Source organism: Mastomys coucha, unplaced genomic scaffold (genome assembly GCF_008632895.1).
Source record: "Mastomys coucha isolate ucsf_1 unplaced genomic scaffold, UCSF_Mcou_1 pScaffold16, whole genome shotgun sequence".
Classification (NCBI taxonomy): Eukaryota; Metazoa; Chordata; class Mammalia; order Rodentia; family Muridae; genus Mastomys; species Mastomys coucha.
In genome coordinates this window covers 105,562,612-105,575,797 of record NW_022196898.1, presented here as the reverse complement: position 1 = coordinate 105,575,797, position 13,186 = coordinate 105,562,612, and the positions used below count along the sequence as shown (strand labels likewise).

The 13,186-nt window shown below is 37.6% G+C and overlaps 1 protein-coding gene across 2 annotated transcripts in view; it reads right to left on the bottom strand.

The window, feature by feature from the left end:
• Lrrc40 (leucine rich repeat containing 40) overlaps nucleotides 1-13,182 on the bottom strand; it is a 33,896-nt gene extending 20,714 nt beyond the window's left edge. Inside the window, exons 1-5 of one of the 2 annotated variants that reach the window (XM_031375968.1) lie at nucleotides 12,990-13,176; nucleotides 11,251-11,432; nucleotides 10,264-10,337; nucleotides 7,806-7,935; nucleotides 2,936-3,059 (exon numbers count right to left, since the gene is read on the bottom strand). In XM_031375968.1, the coding sequence (XP_031231828.1) occupies nucleotides 2,936-3,059; nucleotides 7,806-7,935; nucleotides 10,264-10,337; nucleotides 11,251-11,432; nucleotides 12,990-13,140 (661 nt within the window). In that variant the 5' untranslated portion in view covers nucleotides 13,141-13,176. Of the gene's footprint in view, nucleotides 1-2,935; nucleotides 3,060-7,805; nucleotides 7,936-10,263; nucleotides 10,338-11,250; nucleotides 11,433-12,989 lie in introns of both variants that reach the window. The other variant, XM_031375969.1, reaches the window with a different exon arrangement.
• Between the last annotated feature and the right edge of the window lie 4 nt (nucleotides 13,183-13,186).

Genomic DNA, 13,186 nt, shown 5'->3' with positions numbered 1-13,186 from the left:
TTATTCTTTCTCTGAGATGAATGCTTTTCCAAATTATCACAGCTAATGAACCAGATTCTTACCCTCACAGACATTACTGTGCCACCCTCCAAGCAGAACCATTGTTCATTGAAACAGTTGGCGAATGACTTTATGGATAGACCATCTTAATACACACACCATTTCTTAAATGAATGTAACCTGTTCTCTGTGGGCTGAGAATGAAGTCACTCACTCAAGTCAAATAGCTTTGACCATAGCAGGAAGTCTGTATCTAAAAATCGAGCCTACAATTCATTTCTTGGTGCAGCAGAACTATCAACTGTCTGCTTAGCTACGATGGAGGTAAAATCCTTTGGTGATATGAGGGTCTTTGAAATGCAGCCTTATTACAATGAAACCCAATGTCTAAAAATTGTTCTTATTTTGGGCTTGTACCACAGTAAGAGCCAAGATTTTAAACCCTATTAAATACAAAACAAACCAAAAGACTTTATATATTCATGTTCATTTAAGGAAAGACTAGTAGTGATGTATTATTTTGAAGTATACAGTTAATATGTTGGAGTTATGTAAAATTTATATTGAGAAAAATGTATTTTCACTATTGCTGTAGACGAGCATCTGCATAAGACTGTTAAATTGATTGTTGTTTTATATCAAACAACTTTTATAATACTTATTTTTTTTTAAAGATTTATTTATTTATTGTTATATGTAAGTACACTGTAAGCCTCCCTCAGACGAACCAGAAAAGGGCATCAGATCTCATTATAGATGGTTGTGAGCCACCATGTGGTTGCTGGGATTTGAACTCAGGACCTTCGGTAAAGCAGTCAGTGCTCTTACCCGCTGAGCCACCTCACCAGCCCCCTATAATACTTATTTTTATTGTTATAATATTTTATAAATTTTAAGGAATATGACAAAAAAGATATTGTAGGTATTGAAGGGGAGGTCTCTGGGAGGAGCGGTGGTACAAAAGGGAAACAAGAATGTGATTCAATTATATTTAATTAAAATGTGTTTTTAAATGTTAACAAATTCAGATAAATTGAAATCATGTAACTTTTCTCATTATAATGCAATAAAAGTTTTTTTTAAAAAAAATGAGGGGGAAAAAGGTGATGAACTGATCCACTCAAATCTGTAAAATTCTATAAACGAAAGTTCATTGTAGGAGTTGGATAGATACTTAACAGGTAAAGACAATAACAGACGGCTCTTTCAGAAATCCAGCACCCACAGTGACTAGTGATTTACAACCACCCATAGTTCCAGTTCCAGGGGATGTCTCTCTTCATCTCTGCAAACGTGATGCACATAAATGCATGCAACAACATGCATACATATATAATAAATAAAATTTAAAGAAAAAGGCTCATGTAAACTCCGGGGTCGAATGAGGAGCACTAGCTGAGGAACAAAGCAGTGGAATGTATTCTGAGATGGGGAGGGGACTAAAAACTCAGCTCTAAATTTGATTTCTAATCCCATAATTATCAATCTTTAAAGTGGGAAATGTATCATTGTTCCATTTACTTCACAGAACCACCATGAGTAATACAAAGGCAGACTCTCAAGAGAAAGAACATTCTAGTTACATAGCATCACACAAATGTAAAATCCTATGCTCTCTCACCAGTTATAAGTAACTAGCAAATAATGTATGTGAAGTAGAGGGAAGACACTGCAGTATGGCTAAAAACAGAGATTCACACAGTCAAGGAGTCATCAGGCTGCTGTGTGAGCTCAGATGCCCTCTGCTGTTTCAGCATGCTCCAGTTGGGAAAAACAAAAGCCAACCAACCAAACAAAACCACGCTTTTGACTGACTCAATGGTACCACCCATCTAGCACATACAAGGTTCTCAGTTTGATCTTGGCAGGAAAGGAAGAAAGAAGGGCCATGTTCCATATATTGTCCTAGTTATATATTATGTTAGTTAAGGGACATGACATTGAAAATGGTAAAGTCAAGGCCTTCCCAAAATAATTTCATTTAAAAGAGTTAATGTAAAAAAAATTTAAAATTTATAATTTAATTGAAAGTTATCCACAACCAATTGTAGAAAAATCACATTTATGACTTCTAAAACTGTGAACAGGAGTTAGGCATGGCAATTCAAATGTGTAATCCCAGCACTAGGCAAATAGAAGCAGGAAGACCAAGCCATCTTCAACTTTATAGTAAGTCTAGGTCAGCCTGAGTGATAGGAGATAACATAGTTCAAAAATTTTAATTTCTTAGTGTATAATTTTAATGTAATTTATTATTATTGTTTTACAAGAAAAAATGTCTTATATATTACTAACCAAAAAAGACTAGCTATGGTAAACAGTATACAGTGGGTAGTAGTGTAGTAATGAACCCAGAAATACTATCCATGTTTTCTGCCTTTAAATAAAAACAAAAAAAAAATGTTTTATATTCTAAATTAAGAGCTCTGAGATAGTCATCAGCACAAATACAGAAGCACTAGAATGTACCTGTGGTCCCTTAGTGTTACCTCTGTAAACAATCAATCACTACTGTTCACTATTTTATTGTTTTAAAAAAGAATTAACAATCTGGGCACTCAGATAAAACAGGACTCTCACAAGATGTCACTACTTCCAAGCCAAGGAAAGCTACAGCTATATCCCCATGCATCACAGGTGGAGTCAGCTGAGGATAGGATGGTAAAGAACTCATTAAGACAGCATGAAGCAGAATCTTTATCAAGTTCTGCTACTCACCAGTTACAATTTCATTTTGTCATAAGCTACATGTCTTTTGATAGTCATTCTTTAGGCAGACCCTAGATACAATTGTCTGGAGAAAATCTTACTAAGTAGTGTTTGAATTTACAATAAAAAAAGTACTTTCTTTCTATATAATTATCTTAACAATTGTTTTTCCAAAAGAAAGTTGCATTAACCTCAAATTCATACAGTATTTACTATGGCAATTTACTTTTCATTCTGCTTATTTCTGCTGGTAAATTCTTTAGCTGGTTACTGGAAAGATTGAGTCGCAGCAGATGGGACAGCAAAGCAAAATCAGCAGGCACAGTTGCAAGACGATTGCTTGACAGATCCTTTAAAAAGAAAAGACAGAATGAATCTGTAAGTAAGGAAATAACAGTTAACAGATACCCATGAAAGGAATTTCAGAGTTAGGAAGGAATTTTGAAATAAGAGATGACTTCAGAGGGACAGATATTTTCAACTTCAGCCACTGTCTCACAGACCAGGATTCACTCCTCTTCAACACCTGCAGGTCTATTATCTATCCATCAAAGTCATGGGCAGGAATTAAAATCAGTTCCTAGTCTGAAAGTATTTTACATGATGGTGTTTACTAATCTCAAGTAATACCTCTGCATGTGATTCAACATGCAGATTCAAAAGGAGATAAAAGAATTCTGGAGGTTAAAAGATTAAGTGGGAATAGGGCAAAGGGATGGAGAACCAGAGTGTATATGGATGTGTGCGTGTGTGTGTGTGTGTGTATGTTTTTTTGGGGGGCGGGGTAAACAAATCTAGGGTGTATGAAAATCCTTACAAAAACCCAGCACTGTGTAAGCTAGGTAAAAAAATATAATTAAAGAGGCTGGAGAAATGGCTCAGTGGTTAAGAGTTCATTCTCCTCTTGCAGAGGACCTGAGTTTGGTTCCCAGTCCCCTTGTCAGGCAGCTCACAATCACCTATAATAATAAATCCAGGGGATCCAAATGCCCTCTTCTGGCCTCTACCATGGGCACTCATACTTACATGCACTACTCTCACACATACACATATATATACATACATATAATTAAGAATAAAGCCACTTGTCCATGAGTAGTGTGTATGTGTGTGTTTGAAAAGTTAAAGAAAAAATAGTTTTAGCACAGGTGCCGTTCAATGGTAGACAGTGCTGCTTCCAGAAGACATGGGTCATTAAACAAAACTCTTTGTGCCAGGCATAGCTTACCTCCCTATGAGGTATTGGTCAGGGAGCTCCCAAAGACTCCCAAAGCAACACAAGCTATTTCCATTGCTTTTAGCTGTGGACCATAATTAGATGATAAGGCCCTATTGTTGAAGACACCACATACTTTGGTTGCAGGGCAAAGATAATCTGGAATTGAATAGGAAACTTCCTCCATGCTGGCTAGCTTTCAGAATGCCAGAAGTTGCAGCCACTGGGGGGAAAAAGATACAATGAGCTTAATATTGGACGCTGCACGCTGTGATACTATCTGCTAACCAAGATGTACTTATAGTAGTGGCTTGACTGTCATGAGAATGACAACAGCTTTACGCTTGGATATGAGCAATGTCCCATGGGAGAGAATTCATGCTGGCATTCTAAAGTTGGTCAAAAGACCCAGGCTGGAGAGATCATAGGCTCTGGGGCTAAGGTAAAGGGACTTATTACTGTGGTTTTGCTAAGTGGACATGCTGATAAACTGCCTTCTAAATGTTGATCAGAGATAAGTGCTACTCTCAGTCTTGACTAGAAAAGCCTCTTGCAGTTGGCAGTAGTTACTAGAAACACAACTGGTTAAAGTGCTGAGAAAGCTGAGTGTTGAGGCCTGATGCTGGTGGTGTATGCCTTTAATCCCAGCACTTGGGAGGCAGAGGCAAGCAGATCTCTGAGTTTAAAGCCAGCCTAGTCTAGTCTACAGAGCAAGTTCCAGGACAGCCAGGGATACACAAAGAGAAACACTGTCTCAAAAACAACAACAACGGGCTGGTGAGATGGCTCAGCGGGTAAGAGCACCAATTGCTCTTCCAAAGGTCATGAGTTCAAATCCCAGCAACCACATGGTGGCTCACAACCACCCATAATGAGATCTGACGCCCTCTTCTGGTGCATCTGAAGACAGCTACAGTGTACTTGTAATAAATAAATAATAAATAAATCTTTTTAAAAACAACAACAACAACAACAACAAAAAATAATAATAATTTTTAAAAATTAGCTCTAAACCCTGAATGACACACATACAGCACTCCCTTCAAAGCTCACAGAACACTGAAGAAGGGGTAGAAAAAAATTAAGAGCTCGAGAATGGGCAGGAGTGCAGTAAGATGCTGTTTTCTGGACATAAGATGGTCACTGACTCACAGCAGCTGTGGCCACCAACACACAATCAAGCCAACAAGGCAAACCAATACGCCAACAAGCAGGAATAACTAGACTCGCGGGATTACAAGAAAGCAAAAAAAAAAAAAAAAAGAAAAAAAAAGGAAATAAAGTGAAAATAAAGGAAATAAAATAAAGTGCCTGTGATGGGAGAGTCTGGGAAGGAAAAACTGGAGTTGGTATGATTAAGATACGACATTCGAAAATTTCAAAGAATAAGTAAGTTATTCTAAAAAATAAAATTAAGTTAATTGAAAATCAAGGTGAAGGGCATTTGGAAACTCTTTACTGTATTTTTAAAGCTTTTTGCACAATCCCAAAATGAACTAATATTGACAATCAAGAGTTCCTAACAAATTAAGAAATTCTGAGACCATGTGAGAAAGTCAAGTTATTTTAAAAAAATTCCTCCTAACTTCTAAACAGTATCAAGACAGTCAAATATTTAATTATTACATAAAATACTTGGGGCTGGAGATATGGCTCAGCAGTTAAGAGCACTTGTTGCTCTTGCAGAGGACACAGGTTCTATTCCTGGCACCCTCATGGCAGCTCACTAATGCCTGGATTCCAGGACCCACTTCTGGTTTCTGCAGGCACAGGCATACACAAGGTACAAAAACACATATACAGGCGAAAGACTATACATATATAACAAATAAAATTTTAAAGCAAACGTTATATAAACTGATCCATTATTTATGACATGTCATTCTTTAAATAAGCATTTACTTGGTACTCTTGGGCTAAACAAATTCTATATAATGTCAGAAAATATTAGTATAAATGATTACAAGTGTTTGTATTTTAATCTGTTTTGATGTATTTCTACATAGATATTCATTTAGCATTAATTAAATGCTATTGAATTAAAGCATATTGAATCTTTAAGAAAAATTCTTGAGCTGGGCAGTGGTGAAGAACATCTTTAGTCCCAGCATTTGTGAGGCAGAGGAGTTTAAAGCCAGCTTAGTCTACAGAGTGAGTTCCAGGACAGCCATGACCAAACAGTTGGGGGAGGGGAACAGTGGAAAGAAGGAAAGAAAGGAAAGAAGGAAGAAAGAAAACATCTGGGAACCCATGAAGAAGAAAGAGAAAACCATCTATTGTAAGGTTTCTTTTTAACTTTCAAATCTACATGATACTCTTTTCTAGAGAAAAAAAAAAAAACAGAAAACAACTTTTGGAACTGGAGAGACAGCTCAGCAGTTAAGAGAGCCAGCTGCTCCTCAGAGGACCTAATTTAGTTTCCAAATTCAGTTCCATCACCCACCCACACTAGACTGCTCATAACCATCTGTAATGTCAGCTTCAAGGGCTCCAATATCATCTTTCAGCATTTGCATGAACATGCCGTATACTGACACAAACATATACTCATAACTAAAGTTTTTAAATCAATTTTAAAATTAACTTACAAAATTAACTTTTTTATATGAAAATCTAATGGCTTCCTCCTTTCTTTTATCTACAAATGCCTTCTACTTCTCAAACCTTAACTTCCAATATGATCAGATTGAAAGACAATTTTTCATTTTAAACACTAACACAAATGGTAGACATAGGAAGGAAAGGGTATATACAGACTAATTACTTAAACACTCAGAAATAACCTTTCCATTAGTAAGAAATAAAACTTAAGGCTGAAATGAGAAATCAGTTTTCTAAAACATGCAAGGCGAAGGACAGAGCACAGTATGAAATGATAGCACATACTAAGGGCTGGAGCCTCTCAGTCAGAGGACTGAAGCCTTTCAGCTGAAACATCTTATGGTAGATTCTCATCCTGTTACAAAGGAGAGAACAGGAATGCGCTTTGGAGGCAAACTGACATCTTTAAATCTTAATTTAATTCTTTGTCAGTTGAATAACTTAGGACAAATTTCCTGTTGTATAAGCTTCTGTTTCTTATGTATTAAGTAAGGGTCAGACATACTTATACTTACCTTGCTATATATAAAGCCAAAGCAAGGTGTCTATGGCTTTTATTCTTAAAGTTATTAAAATAACATTGTACTGATTTATGATTGACTTGGTTAAAGAAGGTAACAGGCAGCATGAAAGTTTTGCCAAAAAAGGTGTTAAATTTGAAAACTGGGATAAAGTAACCACTAAGAAATTGGAATACATAGGGCAGTAAGGTCATAGAGACAACAGAACATAAAATATAAAGAGGATAGAAAAAAGAACAGATGTACTTTCAAGACTGCTTCCCTCTATTCAACTAAAGTATAAAAGCCCATGGGTTAAGGGCTGGACAGACTGCTCAGCGGTTCAGAACACTAGTTCCTCTTAGAGAAGCCCCAGGTTTGATTCCCAGCACCTACATGATGACTCCTATCTGTCTGAAAATCCAGTTACATCCTGGTATCCAGAAGAGAGTATTGGACACTCTGAAACTGCAATTATAAATATCTGACGCCCTCTTAAAGCGAAAATAAGAAAAAGAAAAAAGCCTCTGAGTAACAAAGGCATGTCTTCTGTTTTCTTCTAAAGTCTATTCCTGAAGTATAACTTAAAGTTCAATTGATAACATAGAAAAGCCATGTTTACAATTACTAATTAGCAATGTAATTAAAATAATTTCTGGTAAGCTACTCATAAAATCGGCTATGTCCTACACTTTAAATCATACATACATTTAATTCTCCAGCCTAGTGAAAATCCCCAATAGCCCCAAATCATGTGAAAACCAAAAGTCATAACTTACTAAATCTTCTAAGCTGGAAAGGTGTGCAAATCCCTCAGGTATGGCAGTCAGCTCATTGTGCTGGAGGTGCAGTGCCTTGAGGTTTTTTAAGCTTGCAATTTCTTCAGGCAGCATTTTCAGTTTGTTATGGCTATTAATTAATAAAATAAAAGCTAAGTGACTTAATAGGCTAAGTAGTATTTACCAAAGGCTTCTGTCAACCAACCACATAGCATAGACTCATCATAACTATCGAAGGGTGCTATCCGTTCAAGTGTTTACCAAGACCCACATTTCCAAAATATACAACCATAAGCAGAAATTTAAACCAACCAAGTTAGGGTTTGAAAGAAAACCAGCAATGAAAAATATTAAGTAGACATGAATAATTTGTAAACTTTTGATTGCTTGTTTACAATCTGTTTATTTAACATGTAATGTGAAAAGGACTTACTAGACTCTTATTAAATATTTACAATATTACTGAAAAAAATATGTTCACATACACATTGCAATGGAGTTACATAATTTTTGTAATACTTATTTTTATGTGTATAGCTGTTTTGCCACATATATGTCTGTCTTGTGTACATCGAGGCCAGAAGAGTGCTGGATACTCCAAAGCTGGAGCTGTAGACAGATGTGAGCTGCTATATAGATTTGGAACTTGAACCCAGATCTTCTGGAAGAGTACATGGTGCTCTAAACTGTTAACCCATCTGTCCTGCCCCTGAAGCTGTGTCTGATATGGAGGCTAGGTTTTTAATTTCATGTTCAAAACAAAAGCATTTATTCCTATTTTCAGATCTGGTAGATCTGTTAATACTCAATTTGACTCTATATTTGGCCTTTGTAGTTGAACCCTTCTGAAGAGACATTTCAACCTACTGATATAAAAGTCCCAGTAGGGATAATTTACTTCTTGGTAATTAAGAGAGGAATGAGGCTTTGGCACCACAGCTCACTTGGTTAAAGTACCTGTCTTATAAACATGAGACTCTGGGTTTGAATCCCACAGGTGCTTGTTGTATGGCCTAAAGGGTAGTGCACTTTTGTCTGTCCTGAATTGTAGCTAACCTTTACAAATTGCTAGATGTGGTGGCACACACATTTAATCCCATCATTCAAGAGGCAGAAGCAAGTGTATCTCTGGAGTTTTGAGTCCAGCCTGGTCTACAAAAGGAGTTTCAGGAAGTTCAATTCCAAGGCTGTTATACAGAGAAACCCTGTCTTGGAAAAAAAGACGGTGGAGGAATCAATAAGTTTCAGATGCATCATAACTTAAATATTCAACTATGAAATTTATCTCATTGTCTTATTTTAGTTTACATATGATAGGGGAAAGGGAAAGACTAATTATATTACATTAAAATAATGGACCTACTAATAGTTAAAAGTCATGAGGTTTGGCTCAGATTCTGAGCATACATGGGGTCCTGACCTCCACTAAGAATCACAAAACCCAAAAACTCAAGCCAAAAAAAACCAAAAGATCACAAAACTCTTCACCATTAATGAAATAATTAGTATTTCTAACTTACTGTGTAATATCTAGGTTTTCAGGCTAAAAATGTAAATTAAAACCTGAGATTCGGGGCTGGAGGGATGGCTCAGCAGTTAAGAGCCCTGACTGCTCTTCCAGAAGTCCTGAGTTCAATTCCGGGCAACCACATGGTGGCTCACAACCATCTGTAATGAGATCTGATGCCCTCTTCTGGAGTGTTTGAAGAAAGCTACAGTGTACTTAGATATAATACACTTGATCTTAGCCAAAAGGCCGAGAAGTAATTACTACTTAGATATAATAAAGAAAGCTTTAAAAAAAAAACCCTGAGATTCTGCCGGGCAGTGGTGGCGCACACCTTTAATCCCAGCACTTGGGAGGCAGAGGCAGGTGAATTTTTGAGTTCGAGGGCAGCCTGGTCTACAGAGTGAGTTCCAGGACAGCCAGGGCTATACAGAGAAACCTTGTCTTGAAAAACCAAAAAAAAAAAAAACCCGAGATTCTGAGAAAGAAGTTTTCTAAAACAAGAGCCAAAAGTATCTCATAAACATAAAATATACAAAAATCAATTGGCCTTAAATCTGTAGAATCAAAGAGGATGTAATAAATTCTAAAAACAAAACACAAAGACAAAGTTGCTGTAAAAAGCCCCACAGACTTGTGCGACTAAGGCAGGAGTCTCAAGGCTGTAACACTTTGGTGTTATACTGGGCCAAACAGTAAGATTTCTCTAAAGAGAAAAAACAAATAATTGAATCATTAAATTCTTGTTCTCCCTTAACCAGTTTCTGGGATGATGCAAAGATCTGGTCTTGTTTTCTCCTCTTGGGTAGAATCCAGCATCTGGCAGGTGTTTAACCAACACTGCTTCCTACTGAGCCACACTGTAGTTCAAAGTTATTTTCTATGTGAAGAAAAGGGATTTCAGGTTCATATCACTGTAACTGTAGTCTTAGAAATAGGTTTACACTTTACCTGACATTAAGTTTCTGAAGATTTTCTAGCTCTCTTATAGCTGAAGGAAGAGATGTCAGCTGATTATCATGTATCTAAAATGATTACAAGACAAAGTCAATATTCTTAGTCTTACAATTAGCAATATTTGAGCTTTGCCATTGAAAAAAATATTTACTAAACCCCTGTTTTTCATATTAAATGGCAATGTGTTGGGTGATTAGTAATTTATTCTGAGTATTCTGACCAAACTGCTGTTCAGAAATTGTGAACAAGTAAGTTATTACTAAAATGAAAAGAAACAAACACAGATTTGACCTGAGGAGGGTCAATAGCAGCAGCGTTCTGGCAGTCTCTTAATATCACACATAGAACAGATAGGAGCTGGGAGAACAGCTTTAAAGTCTCACAGAATTATACTCTTTACAGTAGAAAGATCCTTAGAATAAACCAGACTATTGTTTTGCTATTTTACAGAAACAAAACAAAACTTCCTCCAAGAATGGCACTGTTTATATCCACTATTTCCACACATGAGTTGAAGAGTTTGGACACTGCCAATTTCACTAAAAGTCTGTAGATTCTAAAGTACACCCTCCACGCTTCATTTATTGCATGGCAGGTCAACTTTCACTATAAAAAAAAAAGACCCAATTGAAAACACAAAATAAATTCAGGTAAATAGTTACAGTCAATGAGTCTAAGGGCAAGTTATAAAACAGGAACACAAAAGACCCCTGAGTCTTATATTTGCTTTAGTGTCTAAAATAGAAGTTAACAAGGGGGAAAAACTGATTGCCAGTTCTGTTTGCACACATGACTCATTTAATTACAGCATCTACACCAGGTCTGTGGACATAGAAACATGGAGCTGATCTTCCAAGTCAGTTTCTTATTTATCTTGCATTCTATAAGCTCAGCAAGGAAGGATTCCTATTTAGCAAAATCTAAATTTACCTCTTCAACTCAGTCTGTTTAACTAAGATCCCATAATTATAGTCAACTTACATCAAGAACAGTAAGTGCAGGCAAGAGTCGGAGGTCATCAGAAAGAGACTGAAGTTTATTGCTGGAGATGATGAGTTTGGTCAGATCTGTCTGTTCCCACCATCGTTCAGTAGAACTGAATGAAAGATTCTGATTAGCTTCTTCAGGAATATCCACATTTATTCTCCAAACACATTGAGGGACTATCTCCATCACCACCACATCAAGAAGAAAGGGGAAAAAGAATAAAAATTAAGTGAAGACTAAGAAACATACTCACTGAATACTTAGCTTACAATAGACCCAAATAACTTCAGGGCCTGAGGGACAGCATGGTGGGTGTATTAGGTACTTTTCTACTGCTGTGATTAAAAACGCCATGACCAAGATAATTTATAAAAGAAAGTATTTTATTTGGATTATGGTTCCATGGGGGCAGAGTTCATGATGGTGGAGTAAATGATGCATCCTGAGCCACAACTATGAAGCAGAGAAAGGTACACTGGGAATGTGTTAGTCTTTTGAAACCTCAAAGCCTACCCTCAGTGACATACCTTCTTCAACAAGGTTACATCTCCTAATCCTTCCTAAACAGTTCTACCAACTGGAGACCAAATATTCAAACATATGAGCCTATGGAGAACATGTTCATTCAAACCATCACAATGGGTAAGAGCACTTGCTGTCAAGCCTGGTCACATGAGCTTGAACCTCAAAACAACATTGGTGGAGAAAATCAACTCCTGCATATTGTCCCTTGACTTGCCCATGCGCAGGTAAATAAAAAAAAATGTTTAAAAAGTATTTAAATGCCAATAAACCAAACATCAATAAATTACAACACAATGTATTTTATTGGGAGAGGGAGAACTCTCCAGACTATAATGCAAATTTTACATGAAACCCCGAGTTTGATCCCTAGCACTGAAAACACAAATTACAACATTAAACTCTCCTGAGACAGGTGCTTTTACTATGCCTGCTTTGTAGGTGAAAAAATGACAAGCTTCCTCCTAGAGATTCAAGCTTTTGCTTATCTCAGTGCTGTACTAGAGATGAAACCTAGGATCTTGCCTGGAAGCAAGCACTCTAGTGGAGCTTCTACTTCATAGTGATTGTTCTACTCACTACGTTCTAGGTGTTACCCTTTGCTACAGTAGAATAACAGTTTTGTGTGGTGGGTAAGAAACAGAATTATGTCTGGTAGGATGGTAGCTGCTAGGATCAGCTACCCTTTCACAGGCCGTAATGGCAAGTGGCTCTGCAGAGCTTAGAGTGGCAGTGCTGACATACCTCTATAGGGACATTGGAAGAAGGCAGGCTGGCTCTCTTACCCGGCTTGCCTTGTGGGACTGAGCAGCTGCTAGATCCTTGGACTTCCATTCACAGCTGCTGCTGACCATTGTTGGGAGTTGGACTACAGACTGTCATCAATAAATTCCTTTACTATATAGAGACTACCCATAAGTTCTGTGACTCTAGAGAACCCCGACTAATACAAAGTTGGTACCTGGAGTGGTTCTAGAAGAGCAGAAGTATAAGGATGGATCTTTTAAAAATCTGGAGTTGGTTTTAGAATCAAATACCTGCCTATCATCTATCTCATAGCTAGTTTACTCCCAAACTACGATGTTTATCCTCATTCTGAGGACATCTCAGTAAACACTCCGAGTAAGTCATGGCCACAGTCTTAGCCGGGCCACCGAGCTGGCGCGGGTGGGTGCACAGGGGACCAAGAGGGTGTTTGCGCGCTGCCTCACCTTCCCCGAGGTTCCTTCCCGCCAAGTTGAGTTGGCCGCTGCTCCTCGCTGCCTTCAGCAGGCCCTGGGGAACAGAGGGACCTCTGTCCTTGCTCTCCGTGTGGAATCCCGCACGAGGGTCAAACCTAGGGGCTCTCAGCTGGCGCGACATATTCAAACGCTCAGACCGGAAGCCCCTACCATTCCTGTGACGCTTT